We start from the raw sequence: 27,689 nt of genomic DNA, 5'->3' as shown, positions 1-27,689 counted from the left end.
GCAGTATGGTTAAAATTGAAGACTTTATTATCTGAACCACACTCATTACAAAATTCTACCATGTTTTCTCAGGCTTTTATTTTTTACTTACCACTCTAGTAATCCAAGAAAGAAATTAGTCTCAGAAACTGAAAGTTCCTATTAAGGCCCCTTTATAATATTTTTAAAGCATGGTATTAAAAATTAGCACTTGGTTCCTATTTCCAGGGAATTCGGAGATGGAGATTTGCACGATATTATTCCCCATAACATTACAGCAATTTAATAACTAGCAAACAAAAAAAAGGAAGAGACTAAGCACAAATCATTTTGCAATCTGTAGTGGTGTTTCATTTTGTCACACTATTCATTAACCACACATTTTTTTTCCCTGAGTAGACTCTATATACCTGTTTGTTTGCCTTCCTATACTCTGCAAGGGTAAATATACCTTTCCACATAATAAATACGCATTTAGTGTTATGTTTGGATATCTTCTTGAAGGCTTTGAACCAAACTGTTTAAACATCAGACGAAAATGGCAGTACATCCTACGTATGAAAACAATTATTTTGGGAAGCAGATATCGCCAATTCACTCAACTGACTTGAAGGGCAGGCCTTCACATCAACTCAAGTAACTGAAAAACGGGATATCAGAAAGTTTCAAAAATTATCATTAACCTGCACTGACTCAAGACTGATCTGTGGGCGAGAAAAATAATGGAGCGTAAAAGAAGTCCAAATTTAAAAGAGCTGGAGCGAAACACTACTACCAGGCTTGAAAAGCTAAGTGTTTCTTCGGGCAGATCTATAAAGGAGGTGGGGGAGGGGCAGCGTAACGGAGGCCCGCAGTTACAGTTACGAAAGAAACCGTCAACTAAATTGCAGTTACGTTAAGCTGAGACAGTTGCCAACGTCGCTCTTGTTGCATTTTTTTTTTTTTTTAATGTAGCGATTCGGCGGCGCACCCTTCACTACCCCGCCCTCCAGGGAGCCGACCTGGAAGTTTCTTTTCTGAATAAGGCATATAGTTTATACTACGAACGATTCCAGAACGGTCACAGGGGTTGGAAAACTCGGTCTGTTTCCCTCAGCCTCCTCAGGTGCCTGGTTTCCTCTCCACCCCCGCCCTCGAGGGAGCCTTTGTCTCAGGGCAACTAAGCCTAGGGAGCGGCGGGAGGAGACCACAGTTGCCCAACAGTTGGGTTCCCAGGCTGTCTCGTGTGACGCAGCGCCCCCACCTCCGCCCCTCAGGGCGGGCGCTCAGAACCGGCGGCCGGCTGAGGCCCGGGCGACCGGACCCCACGCCTCTCCCCGCCCCCGCGACTCCGCCAGCCCGCTCCGTCTTCAGCATCTGCCCACCTTCCCCCCTCACCCCCACCACGTTTCCCATGTTCTTTCTCGGCCTCTTGTTTCCTGACGTCCTCACGCAACCGTCGGGAGTGACAGGAGCGTCCATACCCGCGGGGAGCGAGCCTGCAGCTCCCACTTCCCGGAATTCAACTCCAGGGCCGCTGAGGTAGGAAGCCCCAAGCCCAGAATCTGCGGCCCACCGCGGTCGCCAGAGTCCGGCAACCTCTGCGCGGCCGGCGTGCGCGCTCCCAGTACGGCGCGCGCGCGCGCCCTCCGCTCTCCGCCCCAGTCACAGACCAATCGGCTTCTTCCTAAGCCTCCCCCAACCCCGCAGCGCCCCTCCCCTCCCCACGGCTCCAGGACGTAGCCCCACCTATCTCCGCGCGCGCGCACGCGCCAGCCAGCCGGCCGGTGGAGTTGAGCGTGCGCGTGCCCGCCCGCCAGCCCGCCTCGCGCCCGGTGGGGAAGGGGAGTGAGCAGAGTCGCTTACGTCGCGGGGAGGCGGAGGCGACGGCGACCTCGGTGGCGGTGGCGGCGGCGGCGGCGGCGGCTACGACGGAGACGGTTGCGCTCGCTCTCTCGGCGTCATGGCGGCGGCCGGGAGCCGATAAGCAGCGGGAGTGGGCGCGCGCGCGTGGCCGCGGGGAAGACGGTCGCTGCTTACTTGTCGCTTTCGCTGGCTCTCGCAGTTGTTCGGTGCTTCGATAATGAATTGATTGTTGGAGCCGCTCTGCAGGGGGATCGCGGCGCGTCGGAGCCGGCCGCCGGGGCTTTCCCTTCCCCTCCACGTCCTTCCCCTTCCCCCTCTCCCCTCCTCGCGGACTGCTGCTTTACCGCCGCACCCCCCCCCCCCCCCCAGCCCACACACGCCCCGGAGCCCTGAGGACGCCGACCGCGGGGCCCGGGCGCCGGGGAGGCCGCCTCTCCAGTCGGCTCCTTCCGCCCCGCCAAGCCTGCACGCCCTACCGGTAAGAAAGGGGGTGGCGGGCGGGTCGGGATGTGGCAGGGAGGGACGGGAGCTGGCCCGGCCGAGGGCCGGGGCTCGGCGCGGGGGGGCGGGTGCCCGGGCGGAGGCGGCCCAGCGGGCCGGGACGCCGTGGGCACAGGCCCGGGGGGCGCCCGCGAGGGCCGGCGGAGCGGCCCGGGCGCGCAGGGGGGCGTGTGAGCGGCGAGCGCAGGCCGGCGCCGCAGAGCGCGCATCCTCCGGGCCGGCCGGCCAGCCGGGCGGGCGGGCGTGTGCAGCTGGCGGTCGAGCCCCGGCCTCCGTCGGCGCAGGGCCGGCCGGGCCGCGAGGCGCGAGCGGCGCGCCCGGCCGGGGCGTGGGTCCAGCCGCCACCACCGGGGCTCCTTCCCGGCACGTGGGGAGCGGGCCCGGCGGGGGGAGGGGGCCCGGCCCGAGCGCGCCGGGGAGGACGCGGGCCGGGCGTGTGGGAAGTTTGAGGCGGGAAGGGGGAGACCCCGGGACCAGCATGAGGGGTGGGTGACTTGTGGGGGTGCGCCCCGGGATCGGGGGGCGCAGGCTGAAGGGAGCCGAGCGGCTGCGGACGGCGCAGGGAGGGAGGTTTCCAGGCTCCGCTCGAGTCCCGCTTGGAAAACTTAGCCGGAGGAAAGCGTCCGTGGAGAGGCCGGGGTGGAGGACGGGCGCCGCGGCGAGGGCGACGGGCTGAGGGGAAGCGGTGGCGTCGCGCGGTGTGGAGGGCCGGCGGGGGCCGCGGGCGCCCGGGAGCCTCATGGAGCGTGGAGGGTCTCGGCATGAGGACTCGACCGCGCAGAAAGGAAGACGGGGAGGAAAAAGGAAGTTAGAAAGTACCGGAGAAAAGCCATTTTGAGGGGGGGGGCAAACGTGAAAAGGAAAGAAGGAAAAGTGAACTTTTGTTTTTCCTCAGCGAAGAGAGACTTTCGGGAAAGAGGCAGTTTGCCAGAGTGCCCAGATTTTTTTTTTTTTTTTTTTTTTTCTTTTAAAGACCTGATCGTTTTAATAGGGAAGCTCTCTGGCCTGGTGGCCTTCATCTTTAACCTGAGGAACGAGTGTTGCGTGAAATAATTTTTTTTTTTTTTTTAGTGGGGCGCGGGGTTAACAGTTTGCTGCTGCGAAGTCGACGGGACTGTAGTCCCTGGGGAATGAAAAAACCGCGATCTCGTTGCAGAGTTTGCGGTGATCAAGTTGGCAGCAGCCTGTTTCCCCTCTTTTTTTTTTTTTTCCTTGCGGAATGGAAATAATCGTAGGAGTCAGTTCTGTGTGCTGAGGTCGGAGGGACAGCTCTGCTCTCAGCCGCCCGTCTCCGTCGGTACTTTCTGGCTGGGGAAGGATCTGACGTCTCCTTCCCCCCGCTTCTTCCTCTCCCTCCCCTGCCAGAGATCTCCTTTGTTTATTCGTGGTTGGCTTGTAGGTGACTCTCCAGTGTTGTGCTGGTATTTTGAAAGGTGGAAATGTTGGCTCTTTAGTCTGCGATTTCTGCCCCGTAACCTTTTACTTAAAAAAAAAAAAAAAAACAACATAGTGTTTATCCTATACCTTTTTTTTTTTTTTCCCTCCAGTAGAATCTCTGCACGTCCGAACTGGATACATGTTGTATTATTGAAACATAAAACTCCGCTATTTAACTTACCGGTAAATGTGAAAGAACATATTTATTTTGATACTTTGTACTTTTTTTTTTTTGCACAGATTATGTGATACACTTTTACTCTCCTATTCTTATGTGAGCAATTTCAAAACTTTCCCCTCACTCTAGTGTATGAAGCCCTTGGTGATAGGAATCAGTGCTGGATTAACAGTAACCCCCCCAAACCCCCCCCCTCCACCCCCACCCCACCCCCCCCACCCCCACCCCCCCCCCCCCGGCCTTATTTGTTTGACCAAGTATCTATTAAGAGTCCTTTTTTCTAATTTTGGAATTTAGATAGATGTTACCTACTACCACTCTGCTTTAGTTATCTGGCCATAATGTGTGGTGTATACTACACACACACAGTTGCACTTGGTCTGAAAGTTCTGTCACTCCACAAGCATTTTCATGTCTTCTGTCAAAAATAAGCAGTGGTGTGCTAAATTCTAATAAGTAGTCAAGAATGTAGTTAATAGAAGCCTAGGTATTTTGAGAAAAAGATCCCTACCCCTTCCTTGCCACATCTAATCTAATTGGCCTAGGTAAATTTGTGTAAATTCTAAATAGGCTTCTTCAGTGTTTTTCTCTACAGGCAATTTTCTTCTCACTGAATATTTTTTTTTTTTTTTTTTAGGTGAGTCAAAAAGGGTCCTAGGAAACCTGTGAATATTGAAGAAAATTCATCTGTGAATTTTTAATATTCAAAGAGGAGTCAGTATTTATACTCATCTTTTAAACTGGGAAGATTTATATTTTATTTTAAAACTTCTTGATATTTACAATGAATGGACACAGTGATGAAGAAAGTGTTAAAAACAGTAGTGGAGAATCAAGGTAAGCATGTTATTACCAAGTATTATGAAAACAACTTAAAACTTATGTGACTGTAATTTTTAGCTTTTCTAATAGGTGGCAGAGTTTTCAGATTCAGATTCACTCTTAACTTCCCACACAGTAAAAAAGTTTCCAATAAATGATGCTTTGTTGAAAATACAGATTTTAACTATTTTTTCCGTTGAGATACACAAAGGAAAATTTAGATGTAGAAAGATTGGGATACTTAAATCTCTTTGAAGGTTTATATTATTTGGTGTAATAATTGAGACTAGAGCAAGTAAAAGAAGACATTTAAATTGATATGACTATTAACTGCATTCTCCAAATAAAAGCAATAAGAATTTCTTTACCTATTTTTTTCTGACATTTTGTCTTCCATGTGTGTGCTGTCCACTGTAATAGTCAATACTCATATGTGGCTATTTAAATTTGAAAATTACAAAACATTTCAAAATTCAGTACTCAGTCACATTAGACACATTTCAAGTGCTGAACAGTCGCACGTGGCTAGTGGCTACTGAGATGGAGAGACCAGAGTAGAAGACATTCCTATCACTACAAAGGTTCTTTTGAACATTTCTGATCTATATATTTGTTAAAGTGGTGCTGCAGCCCTCCTCCCCAATTATTTTTTCAAATATGAGTTTTAATTATATATGAATGAGCTAAGAGTTCTTATTTGGGCCATGTCTTTACAAAGAAGATAGGATTTATCAGCGTAAGCTGCCTTAAGCTATTTTAATGTGTAAGAAACCTCTTCAAATGCAAAAACCTTTAAAATTCTTCTGTAGCACCCAAATTTTAAGTTACTGTCTGTGTTCATAATGCAATCCATGTAATTATATAGACTTATCATATAGGGAGATCAAGAATATGGACATTGGGGTCAGACTGCCTGATTACTTACCCAATTGTACTTATTAGCTTTGTGAATAACGACAGATTTTTTTAACCTCTCTGAAGCTTTGGTTTTTGTACCTAATAGGCATTATAGTATTATTTTTCTTATTTAAAGTTGAAGATTAAATGAGATGCTGTATTTAAAGGTCTTAAAATATTTCCTGATATAAAGAGCACTCCAAATCAGCATCACATTTTTTATAACATAGAATAATACATAACTGAAACATTATTTAATGGAGAAATGTGAAGGACAAGGAACAGGAAAGCCTTGGCAGTTAAGACGGCCTCAGAAAAATGTTGGATAGAAAATAAAGCAATGGTATATGTATTTGACTTGAGGCTTGGGGTTGCTCAGAGGGTAAAGCCTCTGCCTACAATGTGGGAGACCCGGGTTCAATCCCTGGGTCAGGAAGATCCCCTGGAGAAAGAAATGGCAACCCACTCCAGCACTTTTGCTTGGAAAATCCCATGGACGGAGGAGCCTGTTGGGTTGCAAAGAGTCGGACACAGTTGAGCGACTTCACTTCACTTGGGGTTTTCTGGTTATGCTAGGTGTACTTTATCAGTTTGAAAGGCTAACTGTCTGAATAACAGGAACATCATAGAAAAAAAAAGGAGCAGTTATGGAAAGAATTATTATTTAGTAGGACAAGTATTGGTCTTAGGAGTTAACACACCCTGAGTTGACCCTGTCTCTGTGCTAGCTTAAGTTCTCTGAATGATTTCTGAACTGCAAAATAAGGAGAGTGAAATGGAATAATGTTGAAGTATCATTCTGCTACTTAATATACAAAGTATTTAACAGTGTAATATAACTGGAAGCACCGGAGTTGAGGGGTTAAAATAGAAGACCTTTGTATTTCAGCTTTGGTTCAGATCTCTACAGGTAAATTGACTGTAGTAAGTGAATAGGAGAGTCACGTCCACATTCTCTTGTTCATTAGTGAACAATGAAATGGTTAATAGGTAGAAGTATCTAGAGGAAACACAGCCTAACTACCCATGAAATAGCAAATAAGACTCTTGAGAGTAAATTTTCTAGTTGAATATATAGAGAGATCACATAACACATACTGAACCCTTGCCTCTTCCAGTGATTTTCTGTGTATTTTGCTGCTGTATGCAAAGCAAAGGGAGAGTTGTAAATAAAATTTGATATTGTAGAGATGAAAAAAGTTAAACCCTGTAAAGTCAAATTTGCTTAAAGGAATTTTTGCAGTGCGTACTTATTTTAAATAATCACAAAGTATATTCTCTAATTATTCTCAGTCATTATTTCTACCATATAAGTTTTATGTACTTCTGAGAATTGTGGTTGTCAAGTTATCTAGTTGTTGCAACGAACTGCCGTGGTGTTTATCAGCAGAAGGGAGACCTGCCTATGTTTTCCTTTCATTTTCTTCCTTACTGCTGTTAGGTCACTTTGCTTTGCTTTACTGTTACTAAGCCTCAGCGCCCCCACACCAAAAGTTTTCATAACAAGGCAGTACAGAGGAGAGAGATTGTGCCTAGTTAAGAGTGATGAGGTGAACTTTATAGATACAGGGAGTTTCTTGCAAAAAACAAAAGTTACTGTAACTATGAATATTAATATAAAATGATGAAGGGAGAAATATTTTTGCTTTTAAAATCAATATATGTTAAACAGTTTGATTGTTATTGGCTAGAAGTTTTTACATGTATTTTTGCTTCAGAGTTCCTCTTTTCCTTTGTGGAAATTTATGAAATGAAGTAGAATTAGGCAGAAAGTTGTTTGGCATTTTTAGTTGGTATAATTTTCTACTCAGAAGTGTTTGCTTCTTTTCATGTGAAAACCTTTCTGTAACCATTGACAGAAAGGAAGAAGAATACACAGGGGAATGTCTGTTTAGCTATGTTATAACTGACAGCTTTGAAACTTATTTACTAAGAAATGTGGGTCAGGATGCACCTGTACCTCAGTTTCAAGTTAGGGCAATGTTTGTTGTATAACTGAAGTTAAGCTTTCTGAAGATAACTATTGAAAGATTTCAAAGAATCAGTTCTCTGCTATGTGAATTTGTTGTTATTTGGAATGAAATATTTCAAATCCTGGTTAGACATTTTTTAATCTTAAGGTTATCTATAATGATGATTTGCTCCACAGATAGATTTGTGGGTAAAGACCAGAAATATATAGTTACATTTTGCTGATTTTTGAATGATTGATAAATGTTTAATACTCAGAAGATGCTTGCCTACAGATTAGATTTTCAATAATGTAAAGTTCATGTAAAATTGAGGATTTATCTTAATCACCTTACATAGTGTGCTCATGAAAAATTATTACAGAGTGAAGGAAATTTTGGTGATGTGTTATGATGGTCTTAACTACTTAGAATTGATCCAGAGCTGATAATTGAGCTATGTGATGTTGACCTGATTCTAAAAGAATTTTTTTTAAATTGTATTTATTTGTTATTTTTGGCTGCCCTGGGTCTTTGCTGCTGTGTGCAGGCTTTCTCTAGTTGTGGCGAGTAGGGGCTGCTCTTTGACCCTGTGTGCAGGCTTCTCGCTGTGCCGGCTTCTCTTGGGAGGTATGGGCTCTAGGATGTGAGGCTTCAGCAGTCGTGGCGCTTGGGCTCGGTAGCTGTGGTACATAGGCTTAGTTGCCTCTCAGCATGTGGAATCTTCCCTGACCAGGGATCGAACCCGCGTCTCCTGCATTTGTAGGTGTATTCTTAACCACTGGACCACTGGGGAAGTCCAAGAATTCTTTTCCTTGATACAGTATACCTTTTTATAGCATTCTCAGTGTTTGATTTACCATACTTATAAATAAGTTTTAAATGTATATGTGTGTACACTTTACATTAGAGGAACTCTGTTATAATTAAATATCCTTGGCTTATTCAAAATATTTTCATTGTATTATGCTTCAGGAATCTTTGGATCTCAACTTTTAAAGTGTTTCCTCAGTAGGAAATATGATCAATGGAAATATTTTAAGTGAAAATCTCAGTTTTAGAAATTCAGAGTCTCTCAAAGACATTTTAGACGCTTTGAGAAAAAAGCCAGGTTAGTCTAAATGACCTGTTAAATTTAAAGAGCACCAAGTCAGTTAATTTGAACACAAGGCCACATATCTCACCAAATATCTGTTAGTGTCTTTTTAAAGACTACTATGTGATGCCATTTTTGTAAGCATTGCTTTTATGTATACACATACCAGAAAGATTTCTTGCCATGAAAATAAGTTCTTGTAAATGAATTTGAATACTTTTTAAAGGCAATAAAATGGTGTTTCCTAAGCTTAGTTCGAAGTTACCTCAGCATTTTTTAAAAAAGGATCAGTTTATTCTTAAATTTCAAAAGTTTCTGCAAAGAAGCATTTTAAGGAAGACAGGAAAATGTGCAGTCACAAAGTCAGAATGGTTTGCAGTCATTGCGTTAAACCAGTTTTTGAAGTTAACTATGACATCATTAATTGGGCTTCTCTAGTGGCTCAGTGGTAAAGAATCCACCTGCCAATGCAGGAGACCCTGGTTCGATCCTTGGATCAGGAAGATCCCCTGGAGGAGGAAATGGCAACCCACTCCAGAATTCTTGCCTGGGAAATCACATGGACAGAGGAGCCTGGCGGGCTGCAGTCCATGGGGTCACAAAAGAATTGGACGTGACTTAGCAACTAAACAACATTAATTGTAGGAAAGTATGACTTTTTTATGTCTCTCTTTTTTTTGCTAATCCCTATTTCTTGATTCAGTGTATATATATATATATATATATAATTTTTTCCCCCCATCTTTTCCTACTAGTTTTTTTTCCCCTCGTGTATCTGGTATAAGGGAAATCCAGGGTGCCATGTTGCATTAGTTGTTAATACATGCTGCTGAATCTCAGATCATCTCAGGCCATTTCGTAGGCTTTGAAAATTCAAACTGTTAGGAGCTTTGATAATATGTTTCTCTCTCTTCAAACAGAATTGACAGAACTTGTAAGATTGTGGTTAATCTATGTTACTTTAATATATTTAGACTAATTTTTAATTGGCAAAGATAAGAGAATTGTATGTGATTTGATTTTCAGTGATGTTACTTTTATCCTCATTGGTGTGAAATCATGTAGGGGCAAATACTGACGTGTAGTTGCTCCTTTTTTATGCTGCTTAAGTCATTGCTTATTTAAGATATTGGTGACTTGTGGATTATAGTTGGTACAGTTCTCTGTTGAAAAATATGAGTATTTGTGGTGACGATATAAAGAATTGTTGGAGAAAACTTTTTTTACATTTTTTCTGAAAAAGTTTAAAACATTACAGAAGTAAAAAGTTATAGTTCCAGTTGTGGTTCTTGGTCTAGCAGCATTGGCATCACCTGGGAGCTTGTTTTTAATGCTCAACCTTGGGCTCCATCCCAGACCTACTGAATCAGAATTTTCTTTTTAACAAGATTCCGTGGTGATTTGTATTTATATTAAGTTATATATTATTTATTACTTATTTATTTATTATTTATTATGTATATATTTATATTAGGTATGTATTATGTATGAAGCTGTTTGCATGGAGTCATTTACCACCTTGTTACTTGTTATTATTGATGTTACTACACATGCTTTTTGTTTTCTCAGAACCCCCAGATAGCTGTGTCATAAGGCATGCAAGCAAGAAGCAGGGTACATTTCATTTCTCTAGAAGCAATAATAATGTCAACTGATAATTATTGAGCTCTTACTCTGACTGAGCCATGGTGTATGTGCATAGTGCATTACATGAGTTTATCTTAACTCATCCTTCCAGAACTCCTGTGATGTATACAGTACTGTGATTCCCACTATCCAGAAGGGGGAACCAGATTTATAGCCACTTTAAAGTCTTAAAAACAAAACAAAACCCAGAAACTATTAACTGAATTCCTGACTTTAGTTGGATTTTATTGGTTTTTCAATTAATGCCTTCTTTTTATTCCAGGATTCAATCCAGGATACCATGTTGCATTTAGTTGTTAACTTTCCCCAATGTTCTCTCATCTGTGAAAGTTTCTAAGCCTTTCTTTAATTTTTTCTATCAGTTTTGAGAACTACTGGCCAGGTATCCTGTAGAATGTCCCCCAATTTGAATTTCCCTGATTTTTTTGTTAGGTTAAAAGGTTAAAATAGGGTTATCAGTTACCAGTTTTTAGAGAGAGTGTCAGTGGAGATGAAATGCTCTGCTTGTCACATTATGTGGGGAGCATACTATCCACTTGTTATTACTGATGATGTTAATTAACCTTTATCACTTGGCCAAGATAGTGTTTGCCAGGTTTCTTCACTATGAAGTTACTGTTTTTCCCTTTCCATTCTATATTCTTTGGAAGTAAGTCAGTATGTCTAGCCCACTCTCAAGGGGTGTGGTGATTGGCCAGGTGGGTGAGAATTAAGTCCTGCCTCCTACGGGAAGGGAGTGTCTGTTATGCTTAGTCACATCTGACTCGGTGCGACCCCGTGGGTGCAGCCCACCAGCCGCCTCTGTCCATGGGGTTCTCCAGGCCAGAATACTGGAGGGGGTTGCCATGCCCTCATCCAGGGGATCTTCCCCACCCAGGTATCGAACCCGGGTGTCCCACACTGCAGGCAGATTCTTTACTAAGTCACCAAGGAGGGGAGTGTCTACTATCTACCTAATATTAAATGGAATTCTTCTATAAAGAAGTAATTTTTCCCTCATTAATTCCATTATCCACTTATATAACCGTGGACATGTATATTTTATACTTTGAATTATAATCCAGTAAGTATTTTACTGTCTAAATTGTTTTCGCCTTGCCCTTTGGGAACTCTTTCAAGTTGTCCTCTGTATTCATTTTATACCCTCCCATTCTTTTGTCCTAGAATCAGCCATTTCCCCAAAGAGCCCTGGTCCCTTTTTATTGGAGAAGAGGATGTTAGAAACCACGATTTGGGTGCTGAGTTGCTTCTCAGGTGTCACTGCTTCTAGGCCCTCTCAGTGGACAGAGCAGACAGAGCTAGGTTATATCAATCCATGTATGTATATATATGTTAAACCATGTGTGTCTATAGTTGCTTCTATATCTGTCCATCTGTGTGCATAGTAAGATAAACGTGAATTAGGACTCTTGTCTCCAACTCTGATCCTATACGCAGGATTCTTCCTAACCCTCCTTTTTTGTACCTTTGTAACTTCCGTCTGTAGTAAAAACCTTGCTCCCACTGTCTACCATCCACCATGCATACACCCCAACCTTAGTATACAAATGAAGTACTGACTAGTAGTTTTAGGCCGTACCCCCAAAAGAAGCAAATTTACCAGCAAAATACAGTGTCTTGTGTACAGTTCCTGTTGTATATAGCCTTATGGTTTCAAGTCAGAACACTGTTTCCAAACTTACTATTCAAGTTAACGTTGTTCTTGTTTATCCCCTTCAGTGGGCTTCCCGTGTGGCTCAGCTGGTAAAGAATTCAACTGCAATGCAGGACACCTGGGTTTGATCCCTGGGTTGGGAAGATCCCCTGGAGAAGGGAAAGGCTACCCACTCCAGGATTCTGGCCTGGAGAATTCTGTGAACTGTATAGTCCATGGGGTCGCAGAGTCCGACACAACTGAGCAACTTTCACTTTCATCCCCTTCAGTGTGGTTATGTCATAAATTTGTAAAAAAGTTAGATTTATCAGTTTACATTTCATCCTCAATTACATGGGTTTCTGTTTTAAACTTGTATATGTTACATTTACTCTGTGATGTACAGTTTTATGGGTTTTGACAAATGCACAGAATCATTTATCCTCCACCCCAGTACCACACAGAATGATACCTTCACCCTAAAAGTTGTCCTGTGTGTCTGAGGTCTACTGAATCAGAAATTTCGATTAAACAAAATTCCCAAGGAGATGTATGAAAAAATAAAATGAAGTCACTCAGTTGTGTCCAACTCTTTGCAACCCCATGGACTATAGCCTACTAGGCTCCTCCGTCCATGGGATTTTCCAGGCAAGAATACTGGAGTGGGTTGCCATTTCCTTCTCCAGGAGATCTTCCCGATCCAGGGATTGAACCCGGGTCTCCTGCATTGTAGGCAAATGCTTTACTGTCTAAGCCACCAGGGAAGTTGTATAGGCATATCAAATTTATACACAAAGATATGAAACTGTTTATATTTAGTCATTTAGTATCTTGCCATGTTTTGAAATTATAAATTAAGTTGAAGAAAGATTATTTTGATCTAGAGGTAATAATGGAATGAAGTGAAGTGAAGTGAAAGTCACTCAGTCGTGGCCGACTCTTAGTGACCCCATGGACTATACAGTCCACAGAATTCTCCAGGCCAGAATCCTGAAGTGGGCAGACTTTCCCTTCTCCAGGGGATTTCCTCAACCCAGGGGTCGAACCCAGGTCTCCTGCATTGCAGGTGGATTCTTTACCAGCTGTCCACCAGGGAAGCCCAGTAGCCAAGTTTAAATACACAATAAAGACTCAGACTCGTGGTGTTGTATAGGCATGCAAGTGAGGTGAAAGAAAAAGAAATTGGGCAAATTACTGGACTGAGGAGATGGGCTGTATGGGAAGTTTTTATGGAGTTTTGAAACTTCTGTAATCTTAACAGTGACAAGAAATGCTGTGATTTGAAAAGGCAAGAACAAATGGTGTATATTAATCGAGATGGAGAGGAAGGTTTTCACAAGGGTCAGGGTCCCCACAATAAAGAAGTGCAAGTTCCCTAGAACAGAGAATGTGTTGGACATCTTAGCTTTCAGTTCTTTACCTGAGGTTTGTTTATTGTCTCACTGAATGTTTTGTATAGTTTAGTCCCAAGTGGAAGAAGGAGGATAAAAGGAAGCCTTGCTGAATAAACACTGCATGTATTAAGAGACACCCATGAGGAGGGACTGTATTTTCCACATGAATGAGCTGGGTAGACCTACTGGTTTCAAAGAGACTCTAGGTGTCTCTTGTAGCAGAGTTAAGTTCTTACGTTTTAATGACTGAGAAAATTGCTGTTTATTATTACGAATATATTATCTATCATTGTGATATGAGGTGACTGCTTGGAAGTCAACTTTAAATAAATGTTTAACTGAATTTGAAAGTTTCTTCAGTGTGGATAGGTTGAGATCTCAGTGATTGAGGTTAAAATGCAGACACATAGTTCTGGCTAAGCAGTACTGGCTTATGGGATCCACTGTTTACAGTACCAGAGCTGTGGCATAAAGCACAAATGTAGTGGAGAGCTCTTTTCTGATGAAAACCGTTCCTATTAGCTATTTCACATCTCTCCTGTTACTGCTTTTAGAAATACAGTTCTCTACTTAGATAGTTATTTAGTTTGGATTATTGAGCAACTACTATGTGATGGATACCAAAAGATGCTAAAATTTGAGATTCTTTTCTAAAGCTTAAAGTTGAGAAAGAGACAGACCTAAGCCTTCAATGTTTGAGTTGGGTATGGTAAATGCAAGGAGAGTTTGCAGCTCTTCAAACATAGGAGACAGGGAAGTTTGATCATAAAACAAATGGTTAATCTGTATGTCATCAAGCCCAGTATCAGAATGAACTTTTGTGGGTTTTGTTTGTTTTTGAGTTGTCATTTAAAACCCTGGTAGATTTAAATTTTATGCATGTTAAAAGTCTTTGTAATGTGACTTTTATGGTGGTAAAGATGTTTTGACAGACTTTGGCAGAAAGCAAAGAGTAATTTTTTATACCCAAGAAAGACAGTGTTACAAGGCAATACATTAAGCTGAAGAACTTTCATGTGAAGGAAACAGGGCTGATGGGAAAGAGTTAAATGAACCTAAATTCCCTCAGAAAAGACGGTTCTTGTGTTTGTGCTCTGTGTGGCTCTGTCCTTGCTTGACTCTCAGTGACCCCATGGACTGTAGCCCACCAGGCTCCTCTGTTCCTGAGATTTCCCAAGAAAGAATACTGGAGTGGGTTGCTATTTCCTTCTCCAGTAAATGTCATTAAGTTTTGCCTACTGGTTATAGTTATAAATAATAGGAGGGTTTTATCACATTGATATTGTAACACATTTCATATGTGTTTTGTGAAACTGTTGTTTAATAACTTTGACATCTATGTATACATAATCTTTATTTCTCATCTGATTCCTGAATGCTTACTAGAGAAACTTTTGAGTTTACTGTCTTTATCTCAGATTTAGCATAACTAAACTTGGTCATCTTTGAAGTTAGTCTTGCTAAATGTTATCTTTCTTAGCATTTATTTCTGGCAGTTTTATTCTCATTTTTTCAGTTAGAGACTTTAAGAATAATACTGTACTTTGAGTTTACTTTCTGATAGAATTTTGTTTTGGGTTGGTAATGTAGAATGCTAAAAGGAGCTGTTGTGTTTGTCCTTTAGTCCCTAACAAAGGCGTTAACTGGTTTTCAGACCCATGGGGATGAATACTTCACAGAGTTTCTCAAATTTTGATTATTATTTTATGGCCTGTACTAAAGGATATGGAGGATAACATTTTAATACAATGTAATTTTATAGAATTTAAAGGTGGTCTGATCTTAGTTAGCATCTAGGTGAACCCTTCTCATTTTTAAGTGACTTCTTCTAGGCTAATATATTTTAAATAGTGAGTTGAAACACATTAGAGTATCATAATTGGATTTTTAAATGAAAGATAATATAAACTAATAGTGTTTTTTTGTAGAATATTATTTCATCAAACTTTTGTTATGTTACATGTGTGTGCTGCATCATTATATAAAATGTATCATGTAAGTCATGCCCCCAAAAGTTTGAAAGTCTTTGACCTCTAATTTAAAAAAAAAAAAAAAAAATTTTTTTAAGTACTCAGTATCTGCTAACTTCCATATTGTTTCTCTAGGCCTGTTGAAGTGGATAATGGTCTATAAAAATAACTACAGGCCCCAACTTAATGAATTCCAGGATGTAGCTAGAAGAGAGATACATGTATAAGCATAATTGTGATAATTGTGAAGGAATTATTAGTAACATATTAGCAAAATATTGTGAACACATGGGCTGGAGCAATGATTTATCCCTGGAGAAATTGGAGAGGGTCTGCCTTCAATACGGGAGACCCGGGTTCGATCCCTGGGTTGGGAAGATCCCCTGGAGAAGGAAAGGGTAACCCAGTCCAGTATGCTTGCCTGAGAAGCCCATTAGGCTACAGTCCACAGGATTGCAAGGAGTCGGACACGACTGAGCGACTTCACTTTCACTTTTCACTTTCACATGAAGGATAGGATATTTTTGAGTAATCTTAAAGAGTGAGAAATTTTATCAGTTGCTTCAGAGAGGAAGTGTTTTCTAGAGGGAAAGTATGGGAATACACCAATAGCCAGCTCTAAAGTTGCCCCCTCCCTGAAGCCTTGCCCCTAGTCTCATTTGCCCTACCTCCAGTTCCTGGATCAGGAACCGATATTATCCTGCCGCCCTCCCCAACTTTGTCCTTATATCTCTGATTCTCACAAGTTTTACTTTTCCCATGGCATTTTGTCCTTTACTAGAGACTCTTGCTCAATACTTGTTAGTTGAAGAGATGAACAAATGAATTCACATTATCTGTGTACAGATCTTATTTCGAAAGTGCTTATTGCAAAAACATTGTAGCAAATTAGGGAACCATTTAAGGTGATATATACTAGAGTTTTCAGAGTCCAGGGTCTCAAAAATAGTTACTTTTTTTTTCCAATAATTAAATTATTATCAAGTGACTAAGCTCTACCCCTTGAGATTATTCAGGTGCTCTGGCTAGTGGGACAGCTTTGTTATATGTAAAATATGGCTTATCTTGCCCCAGTGATTGCCAACAAGAAGATGGATGGGAGTGGGGAGGGTATAAGGCAAGCCAGTTAATGCTTAAGGTTAAGGTGTAGAAATTTCATGTCACTTCTAGCAGTAATCCCTTGGCCAAAACCTGTTCACATGGCCACACCTAGCTGAAAGAGATACTGGGAAATCTTTAGCTGGGTGCATTGCCATTTTACACTGGAGTGCCAGTTATGTAATACCAAAGGGCAAGCACAGTGGACGCTAGGTAAGTGATAGGGGCAAGCAGACAGCATACATATGGCACACAAAGGATTTTTATTTTAAAACAATTTGTATCATCCTAAGAATTTAGTGGCTTTCATTTTTCTGAATTTTCTTTCAATTCTTCATAATATTAGTATTTGTTTCTTCACTTAGGCTTCTCTGAACCTCAGCTTCTTTATTATTTGAAAAGGAAAGGATGAGACAAGAACCCAGTGTTTGGTACATAGCACCAGTTAGTAATGACCATGTCTCCCTCCTCCCCTTTAAAAAAAAAAATCAGTTTGTTTTGAAAATGTTAGTATTTCTACAGGCTTTACTCATAGACAGTTTATGTATTTATACTTAAAATTATGACAGTGCAAAGAACACCTGAAACAAATTTTGAAATAATGATTCTGATCTTGAACTCAAAAAAAAAAAAAAAAATCATTTTTTAAATTCTAAAATAGCTATTAATACTGAGTTCCTGGAGAAGGCAGTGGCAGCCCACTCCAGTGCTCTTGCCTGGAAAATCCCATGGACGGAGGAGCCTGGTGGGCTGCAGTCCATGGGGTCGCTAAGAGTCAGACACGACTGAGCGACTTTGCTTTCACTTTTCACTTGCATGCATTGGAGAAGGAAATGGCAACCCACTCCAGTGTTCTTGCCTGGAGAATCCCAGGGGCGGGGGAGCCTGGTGAGCTGCCATCTATGGGGTCGCACAGAGTCGGACACGACTGAAGCGACTTAGCAGCAGCAGCATTGAGCTCCTGGTATAGGTCAGATATTATGCTTTACATTTTTTTAAGATCTTCGCAGTAATCGGTAAGTATGTTTATTACTTCCGTGTGGTAGAAACCTGAGGCTTATCTAATGGGTGGTAGTGTTCAGTCACTAAGTTGTGTCTGATTCTTTGCTACCCCATGAACTGTGGCACGCCAGGCCTCCCTGTCCTTCACTATCTCCCTGAGTTTGCTCAAACTCATGTCCATTGAGTCAGTGATGCTATCCAACCATCTCATCCTCTATCACCCCCTTCTCTTGCCATCAGTTTTTCCCAGCAGAAAAAATGTGGGTGTACATATATAAATATAATGAGACAAAAGGGCTAGGAGGCTAGAAGAAAATAAGTCAAATTTCAGAATACTGTCAAGTTAGTCTCAAATTTCCTCACAAATGTCTGTCAAAAAATTCATTCAAAAACTCTCTCAAAGATGTTCTATTGAATGTTTTTGACGTTAAGCAGTAGTTAAGGGGGGGTGGGAGGAAGGCATAAAGTGAGAATTTAGTGCAGGGTGCTTGTTCTTTAGTAAATACAGTTCTTGGATTATAAATACAGTTCTACTTATTGTAATTTAATACATAAATTATTACTGTAAATGTCAGGCAGACAATCCTCTATTATAATAATCTGTCTCAAATCCATTACCTTCTGTTGGTGTGTCCTGTAACTTTTCTTCCCCTCCTCCCCAGAGTCTTAATTTATCTAAATTCTACCAGTTTAAAAAAAAAAAAAAGGATGGAAATGCGATATGTATTAGAAAGCAAATGTTTATTAGGAGAGAAAGACGTAAATAAATGGATGCGTTCTTAAAATGAAGTCATTGATCCTAAGACTTTGATACAGGTAGTCTAACTTACGTAAGTAAAGTAAAGTTGCTCAGTCGTGTCTGACTCTTTGCGACCCCATGGGCTGTAGCCTACCAGGCTGCTCCATCCATGGAATTTTCCAGGCAAGAGTACTGGAGTGTGTTGCCATTTCCTTCTCCAGGGGATCTTCCCGACCCAGGGATCGAACCCAGGTCTCCCGCATTGCAGGCAGACGCTTTACCCTCTGAGCCACCAGGGAAGCATAGGATGTTTGAATATAGTCTTTTTTCTTCTTCATTAGTGCTACTGTTTTTGTTTATTTGTTATGAACGTTTATTTGTTTGGCTGCATCAAGTCTTCGTGTGGCATGTGGGATCTTTCGCTGTGGTACAGGGCCTCTTATTGTGGCGCGTGGGCTCTGGAGCACGTGGGCCCAGTGACAGTGGGGTGTGGGCTTAGTCGTTCTGCAGCACATGGGATCTTCCTTCCCTGACTAGGGGTTGATCCCGTGCCCCCTGCATTGACGGCATTGAGTCTTAACCACTGGACCACCAGGGAAGTTCCAGCTTTACTTTTGATTTTTCTATCTGTTCCAGGATTTAGCAGGGCTATTTCTTCTGTTGGTTATCTGGTGATAGGAAAGCAGTGTCTACTGCTGTCCCTTTCTTAGCAGGTCATTATTTTATTCATTCTTCCTTTATGTTCCATTACAGACTAGTTTCCAATATCTGTGATAAAAAAGCTTATTTTTCTTTGTAACACAAGAGTCTTTGTTTATTCACTTGAGAATACATCATTCTTAAGTACCCAGTATAGGTGTTAGTATTTTCTTCAGTTCACAGGACTGATAAGAGTATAAAGTTGAGTATAGAGAAAAGGAGGTATTGCTATTCTGTCACAGGCGGGGCTAAGCTAACATGGACTTGCACTCCAAAGCACTTCTACCCACAGACACATGAAAATGCTAAATAATACAGGGCAAAGGGGGAAAAGTATATGTGCTGCTGAACTTTAGAGAAAGCTTTGGTTTGCCAGGCACAGAAGGGGACTTGGAGCAGTAAATTCTGAGCAAACATGGCAGCACAGGATTTTTGGAAGGATACAAGCTCTCCAGACAGGATGCTGGGGTTGGGATCAGAACCTAGTATTTGACTACAGAGTTAAGTCTCCTTATTGCTGGGTCCTCAGAAGGGTTGTCTCCTCTAAAAATGGTCTATAAAAACTGTGTGCCTTCAAGGACATTTTGTTCTTATTGTGAGGATAAAATGGGTTTCAGTACCAAAATATTTTGAAAGCTATAAAAAGGTATTAAAAATTTTGTCTTAATTGGAGCATAAATGAGAAACAGCCAAAGGGCCAAACCGATAGCGTAAATGTATGAAGCTGTCCAGGTATAAGACATTTGTTTAGGGGAGGCAGCTGGCCAAATTGGAGGTCAAATCCTCCATCAAAAGGAACCAGTGCTACTTAGATATAGACAATTGTGACCATGTGGGAAGTGGACCTAGTGTTTTCAGATCATCTGATTCTTAAACAAAAGTTTCTTCTTAAAATTATTTTCCCCCAAACACTTTTAAATTAGATGACTTGGAGGAAGGAAAAACCCAAAAGAGAAAAATAGAGACAGAGAAATCAAAAGTAAGAACAAGAAAGTTTCTATGGAAGACTTAGACTTATGCTATTATTGAAGAAGTAATGAGAAAGTGGTATTAACCATTTGTTAACTCACAAATATATCTTCAGAGTATATGTAGGTAGAGTGCCAGAAGGTAGGGGTGCAGTTGTTCAGTATAACACCGCTGTGCTCACACTAGCTTATGTTCAGTGCGCTCAGTGCCAGGTACCATGCTGGGTGTCTAATGCACTCCTGAGGGGAGAGGTCTCGAACTAGGGAGGAAGGTAGGACGGGGATTAACAAGTTTCCCAGGTAGGGAGAGCTGCTTTATACCAGACCTATGAGGTGAGAAGGCGTGGCAGATTCCAAAACTGAAGGAAGTTAGTGAGCCTAGAGTGCAGAATAGAGATGTTTGGGAGATAAATTGGAAAGGTAGGCAGAGATCACATTTTAATCATTTTATCCCAAGAACAAAGGTGAGCCATTAAAATCCCTCAAGGTGTGACCAAAGCCTATGAGATGGAACCAAGGCATGATTGCAAAGTCAGAGAGGGATGTTCATTTTGATGTTTGTTAGTTTGAAAAGCATTTCTCAAAGCTAATCCATAGATACAGAATCATAACATTTTAGTTATGTGGAACCCATGAGGAAGTACACTGTTGATGATAGTGTGCTAAAGCTCCTAAAAATTTAACTTGAAAAAACAATTTAAAAATGGATTTAATGTCTTACTGAACAGAGTACTAATTTTTTGTGGTCACTCAGGTCATTAAGAATACTGACTTATCATAACCTTGGCAGTATGGGAAAAGAATGTTGACTTTTATACGAAAAGAATCTGTGCAGATGTGAATTTTGAGCAGTTTCCCTACTGTCAGACAGCTGGAAATTTTGAAGGCAAACAGAAGGGCCAAGAAAAGGGAGCATTTCCTAGCTGAGTCAGCCTGCTTGAGTAGCCTTCTGGGAAGTACAACCCAACATTTCTGCTTATATCTCATTTGTTGAAACTTTTAGCTAGTAGACATACTTTGCTGCAAGGAGCTTGTGCTATACCCTTTTTATACTGGGTGGACCTTAACCTTGAGATTTCTGTTAGTAAGGAAAAGAAGACATGCTGAGTTAGGCGATTAGCAGTTTCTGAGGCAGCTGTTGTAGGCAGTTATCTTTAATCTTCCCTCCTTGGTATTTTTACCTTTTCATATCTCCTAAGGAAAAGCTTTAAGCAGTTTTTATATTTCTACCTGTACAGCTTAGCCGTTTTATTGACTGAATTTTTGATACTTCTTTTTCATGCCACTGAATGTTTACTTACTCGCCTGTTTCATATGCATTTGACTTCTGCAGCTTTAAACTTCCTCACCTTTGTAGCTTTTATTATTTGAATATGAGATTTCACAATGTTGAATATTAGTGACCAAAACTTGTGGGGTTGGAGAAATTTTTTTTTGTTTATTAACATTTTAATTTTGAATTAATTTCAAATTATGGAAACAATGCAAGAATAGTACTGAGAACTTCCTTTGTGTACTCTCTGTCTGCATGCACTGATTGTTAGCTTTGCCACAATTCCCTTTTATCCTCACCCTTCATACATGCATGTTTATATGTAATACATATTTTTCCTGAATAGTTTTTGAGAGTAGGTTGCAAAAATTATATCCATTTATGCATTAATACTTCAGTATATCTATCTATCTATCTATCTATCTATCTATCTATCTATCTATCTATCTATATATATATATAAGAGCCAAGGAATTTCCTTACATAAACCCCGTATACTAATTAAATCCAGGAAAATTTATGTTAATATACTTTAATGTTTAATGTGTATTCCAGTTTTGTCAGTCATCCCAGTCATCTGTCAGTACAGGGTTCTGTCTAAAATTGGATTCGGTGGTTATGTCTCTTTAATCTCCTTTAATCTAGAACAGTTCTTCTTTGTCTTTCTTGACATAAGCATTTTGAAGGCTACATATAGGCTGGTTATTTTATAGACTGTATCTCACAGTCTAGATTTTACCTGTTTACTTACGATTTGATCCAGGTTACACATTCCCTCCACTTGGTTCCCCTACTCTGGGCCTCCCCTACGCTTTGCATCCCCTGGCTGGAGGACTGTGTGAGTGACAATATGTCCTTCACAAAGGTATCAGATCTGTAGGCTCATAATGTATGTCTGTCTCTATTGGTAATACTAGTTTTGATCACCAGGACAGGGTAGTGTCTTCTTTTTTTCCCACTGTAGTTTCTAATTTATCCATTAATATAGCTAATAAACAGTTTGTAAGAAGGTACTCTGAGACTGTGTAAACATCTCACCAAAGCCTGCCCCCACCCCATGTTTAGCAACTTTGGTGTTTTTGCCCAAATCAGGGTTTTCTATGATGATTGCAAAATGGTAACTCTCCAGCACTACCCCCTGTCCACATCACCAGCTGGCATTCAGAATTCTATCAGCCCTCCCCCTGCCATCTGTCTTTCATCTCCCTGTCTACCTGTCGTCAGCCTGAACTTGAGGATTCCTGTTTTATTTACTAGGTAATTATCTTTTACTGTTTGTTTTGATGCCCAAATCAGATTCAGCCAGTGGAAGCCCTTCAGGTTGGCTCCTATATCCTGTTTTTTTTGTTCTCCTTGTTTTTAGTATTTTGCTTTTTGGCACAGCAGGCTTATTTTGGTTCATCTGGTACCTTCCTATCTTCCTGGTGGCTCAGAGGGTAAAGCGTTCCCAGCCTTAGAATACGCCATTTCCTGAAAGACACCTAGTTTACTAAAGTGGGATTTGTATTTTGGAATCGAGATCTGGCTGCTAGCTGATTATAAATTTAAAACTTCAAAGGTGGTATGTTTACGTTGATTGATAAGTAGCGAATAAGGTACACTGTCATAAATGCAAAATGATACATAGGGGTTTTTTTTTTTTTGTATCATTGTGGTATCAAAGATTTGTTCATCTTTGAGGGACAGGTTGAAACTATGCTGTTATCTACAAAATGGAGAATATGTAGTTGCATAAAGGAAAGGGGAATATATCTACTGTACCCTGTTGTACAATGATCTCCAGGATACAATGTATATACAATATGGCATCAATTGTTTAAGATTATAAATATGTTAGTAATCATTTGTGAAAGAGGAATATAAAAATACTATTATTTATAATTTGCTTATATTGAGAAAGGACAAATAAATGAAACTTAAAAAATAATTACTGTAGTGGGAGGAAGGTCATGATGTAGAAAAGATAAAAGATAAAAGCTAGATTTTGGATTATAGCTTTTGTACCTTTCAAGTTGAAGCTAAGTAAATTAATAAAGCAACATTAAATCAAAGTGAATAAAAGCAGTTCCTAAAACTGAAGTAAAAGCAAATGACCCTAATTAAACAAAATTAGTGACCATACAGAAATAAACAATTTTAGTTGGCTTCAAAGCAATAGTTTGACAGTAAGGGTGAGTATTCCTGAAGGCGAAAAAGAATTGTGAAGAAATGTTAACTTTTAGTAACCATATAATAATGGTATTACTATTTTGAAACTGTTACATGTATTCTAAGATAAAACAAATAAATGATTTTACTCTTGTCATTTGGAACCAAGAAACTCAACCCAAGTGATGGTATGTATAAATAGAAAAATCAAAGAAGTAAAAAATGTACAAATTTAAATGGAAAATATTGGTATTAATCCTTAATATATTGTCTCTAAAAATACACATATCCTAACTCATTAAAAAAAAGTCTTACAAACAATAACCAATGCACTCAGGTTGCAATTTAATTTCCAACATAAACAGAAGCAAGGCTTTTTGATGAAATGCCATCAATGTTACAGTTTGAGGCAAGAAATACACAAGATGAGAGTGGTTCATCTTGTCAGACCAGAAAGTGAGGAAGCTGTCAAAGACAACTTGAGGTCTTGTGAAAAGGATTCAGGAAGTAATAAAGGGTTTCCTGTTTGCTAAAGAGGGGACAGTTTGGGTATTAATGATGATAATGGATTGTTAAAACATTTCAAATAATTTCAGTGAGACTTAGAACATTACTGGTTGTCTTATCTTGAAAGGTTGCTAGCAATTTAGCTCATTTTGAAAACTGAAAAAGAAGAAAAATAAGTGAAAATGCCTTTCCTGTGTGAACTGTACCTCAAAGTTAACAAATATAATGGGGGAAAATTTCTCATTATATAAATATTCCACCTATTAGTGAAGAAATGATATAATGGGTAAGTAAAGAATAACAATATCACTATTTTACTGCCTTTAAATAAATAGTGGATGAGCTTGTGTAGGGCTTATGAGGAACTATGTAATGGAGGGATAAGGCTGAAAATAACATGAGCACGCACATCAAACAACCTCACACAAAAAGAGACAACCAAACATTGTTTTTCCTTTTTTTTTTTTTCCACTAGAGGTCCACAGGAACTTTTCAAACATGTTCTTGCCAGGGAAAACTGAATTAAGTCTGAGCCTCTAGGTCTGACAGTTTATAAGAAACACAAGGGACAGAAAAATGTCAAATAATACCACAGAAGTACAGTTAGTAAAATCTGAAAAGCAGGAAGTGTCTGCAGGAAAAACTGCCTAATTTATTCCACAAAATAAATTGCAGGGGGAAAAAAGAGGGAGAGGAAACTGTTAGGTTAATGAAAGAGACTTAAATATGTGATTCAGCCGCAGAATATGAACCATGTTTATATTTCCATTCAGTCAGTGAAGAAATGAAATCAACTAAAGAGATAAACTAAACTGGATATTTAATATTATTTAATAATAATTTCATATTTAGCATTAAGAAAATAAGTGATTTTTTTAAAAAATATACTAGTTTTGTGGATGTTTAAAAATAGTGGAGTTTTTGTTGTTTGTTTTTACATGTAAGTACTAAAGTATTTATGGATGAAATTTCAATATGTTTGAGATTGTGTGTTTGTGGAAAGCTGGATTATTTGAAACAAAATTGGTATGAGTTGATAATTGTGAAGCTGGTTGATAGATAAATGGTTATTCAGTTGCTCTTGTTTATATTTGAAATTGAGCATAAAAACAATCTTGAAAAGAAACTTTAATTTGAATTGCTGTTTTATCTTTTAAATGTATTTTTTTTTACTTAATTTACCCTAAGAAAATTCTTTTATCTAAGTACCCATATGATGAGTTTTCTTTTGTAAATTGAGAATGATAAGGGAAAGAATTCAGTATTTTTAATAATCTTCTGCCTTATACTATTGGGCTATTGAGATTTAATGTAATTCATAAGGATAACTCGTAAGTGGTATACAGATACTTATATTGTATTAAAAAATCAGTGGTATTGGTTACTACCTAAATAAATAAAATGTTAATTGGAGCTGAGAAATATTTTTATAGTCCAACTCTATTTGTGAATTTTATATAAGATATTAAATCCATAAGCATCTTTGATTTGTTTGCTTATGTATATATCCATCTGCTCACCAAACATATATTGAGCCCTTCATTTAGTGCTCAGCATACAAAGAACAAGTAAAAATTCCAGCACTCTAGGAACATACGGTAGAACACCAAAAAACAAAACAAACTACAGTGAATATTACATAATGTGCTTATAGCTGAGATAGTAATAGGTACAGGATATTGTGGGAATACTGTGGTAAGTATTCCTGCTTTAATGTGTGTGTGTGCACGTGTGCATGTGCGCGCGCAAGTTGCTTAGTCATGTCTGACTTTGCGACCCCATGGACTTGTAAGCCCACCAGGCTCCTCTGTCCATGGGATTCTCCAGGCCAATAATACTGGAGGGGGTTGCCATTTCCTTCTTTAAGGCATCTTCCTGACCCAGGGATGAAACCCCGGTCTCCTGCATTGCAGGCAGACGCTTTACCGTCTGAGCTACTAGGGCAGCCCTTCTGCTAGGAAAGCTTTAATGTTGGGGTGATTTAATTTTGGAGTCAGGAGAGATTTGTCAGAGGAGTATCCATGAAGTGAGGCTCAAGTAGAAATTATATAGTGAAAAAATAAAAAAAGGAAGTAATTGTGCAAAAGCAGAAAGTGGAAAGAGAAACTCGCTTTCTGAGAATTACAAGTAGTATGCCATCACTGAAACCAAGGGTATAGATGGGAAACTGGCTGGAGATAGGTTGGCAGAGACAGATTCCTGCACCTCATAGATGTTTGACTTTTGTTACAGAACCACTAAAGACTTATCCAGTTAGGCCATGTTTGATTTTTATTTTGGAAAGAGCATATTCAACAGTGGATTGAAATAGAACTACTTCATTACGGAGAGGCTTTTTACCTGTTTTTCCTCAGAATTTTATGTCTCACTGTTACCCCCTTCCCCAAACCTATATATATTCATCTCTCAAGTATTAGAATTTCCTTTTGAAATAAATTGTGTAAAACATTTGCATGGTTCAGAAATTGACAGTTCATTTCAATCCTTGTTCCTTCTGCTTTCTTCTTTCCCCTCTCTTTGTAGGTAACCATTTTTAACTTAATTGTTCTATACACCATTATTGCTTTTGAAAAAAGCATAAGCAAATAGGTGTAAATATTTCTCCCGTCACACACAAAGGAAGCATACTATAAACGCAGTTTTTATCTTGCTTTTTTTACATAACTGTGTCTCATTCTATGACAGTATATAAGGTATTCCTTACTAATTCTGTATATATTCTTAGTCCTGCTATGAACAATTTAAGTGAAATAAATACTTCATGCTTTTAATACCTAAGGTGAACACATTCTGATAATAAGCCTATGCCTTTAGAGTAGTCTAGGCTCAGGCTGTTTGCTTTTATCATCAGCCAGAACTGCTTTCACCTAAAGTGTATGAAAGGAAGATTCCTGCATTCACTTAAGAATATTGATACATTAACAAGGAATCTTGATACATTAAGAAGGAATTTTGACTAGCTATTTTATGACTACTCAGGATATAATTAAGAATATAGGCCCATGCTAGCTCCCAGATTCAATTATCCATCCATTTACTTTTTAGGTATTTACTGAGTATCCACCTGTGTTGTGTAAGATACTCTGGGAAAAAATAAACAGTACCTTCAAGAAGCTTATAAGCAATTAAAAATCATACCCCTTCTACTTAATTCTTCTTTCTAAAGGATTAGTTCATCTTCACTTTCTCCTAAACGTTCTCCAGTTACTGTGCCTGACTTGTTTGTGTTCTTCATACCCCCTGGTTGAATTATTTTAAATATAACCCAGAGAGGTATTTATTGGTTGACATGACTGTCTCTCCATACTAGGTTAGAAGTTCTTATAATGATAAGGACTATTTGTCTCATCTTGGTCTTCCCAGTGCCTAGCAAATGATAGTTTTTTGCTAAAGTAATAAATGAAAAGTGTCGCTTACCTAGTGGGTTAAAGGAAAAATGAAATTGTGTGTCAGGAAAAATATTTTCTCTGATATTCTTACTGAAATTTCAAGGGCCCAAATAAAATGCAGAATGGTCAATTTTGTTTTCTAATTAAAAGGCACTATGCTATTCTTGAACCATGTGTCTGTAGGGTAGAAACTGTGGCAGAAATGGTCTTGATGTAGGCTTTAAGATGGAACTTTTTGTTTACTCTTCCTATGAAGAAAAACATATTCCACTAGGATCCCAAATTTTAAAAATAGGTGTATGTTTGTTCACACTGTAAGCAAAACTTTTAGAATCAAATGTCTTCTTGTAAACTTTTATGTCTGTGTTGCCATGTAGAAACTATTAATGCCTTGCTCTCAAAAATTACTTTTAGGAAGGGTTACTGTTTGATCTTGTAGTCTTTGTAGAGTAATACCTCCATCTAGTGGTGGTTCTGAAAAGTACAGCAAGATAATTAAGAAGCTTGAGTTTTTTTGC

The 27,689-nt window shown here is 39.8% G+C and overlaps 1 protein-coding gene across 4 annotated transcripts in view; it reads left to right on the top strand.

Moving 5' to 3' along the window:
- The first annotated feature begins 2,161 nt into the window (after positions 1 to 2,161).
- Positions 2,162 to 27,689, top strand: part of CHD1 (chromodomain helicase DNA binding protein 1) — a 74,778-nt gene continuing 49,250 nt past the window's right edge. For 2 of the 4 annotated variants that reach the window (XM_061152077.1, XM_061152073.1), the window contains exons 1-3: positions 2,162 to 2,302; positions 3,873 to 3,945; positions 4,578 to 4,777. In XM_061152077.1, the coding sequence (XP_061008060.1) occupies positions 4,725 to 4,777 (53 nt within the window). In that variant the 5' untranslated portion in view covers positions 2,162 to 2,302; positions 3,873 to 3,945; positions 4,578 to 4,724. The remainder of the gene's footprint in view (positions 2,303 to 3,872; positions 3,946 to 4,577; positions 4,778 to 27,689) is intronic. The other 2 variants (XM_061152074.1, XM_061152076.1) reach the window with 2 other exon arrangements.

The sequence above is a fragment of the Dama dama genome, chromosome 9 (genome assembly GCF_033118175.1).
Source record: "Dama dama isolate Ldn47 chromosome 9, ASM3311817v1, whole genome shotgun sequence".
Taxonomy (NCBI): Eukaryota; Metazoa; Chordata; class Mammalia; order Artiodactyla; family Cervidae; genus Dama; species Dama dama.
The sequence above is the reverse complement of the archived record's forward strand: the minus strand, read 5'-3'. Positions and strand labels throughout refer to the sequence as shown.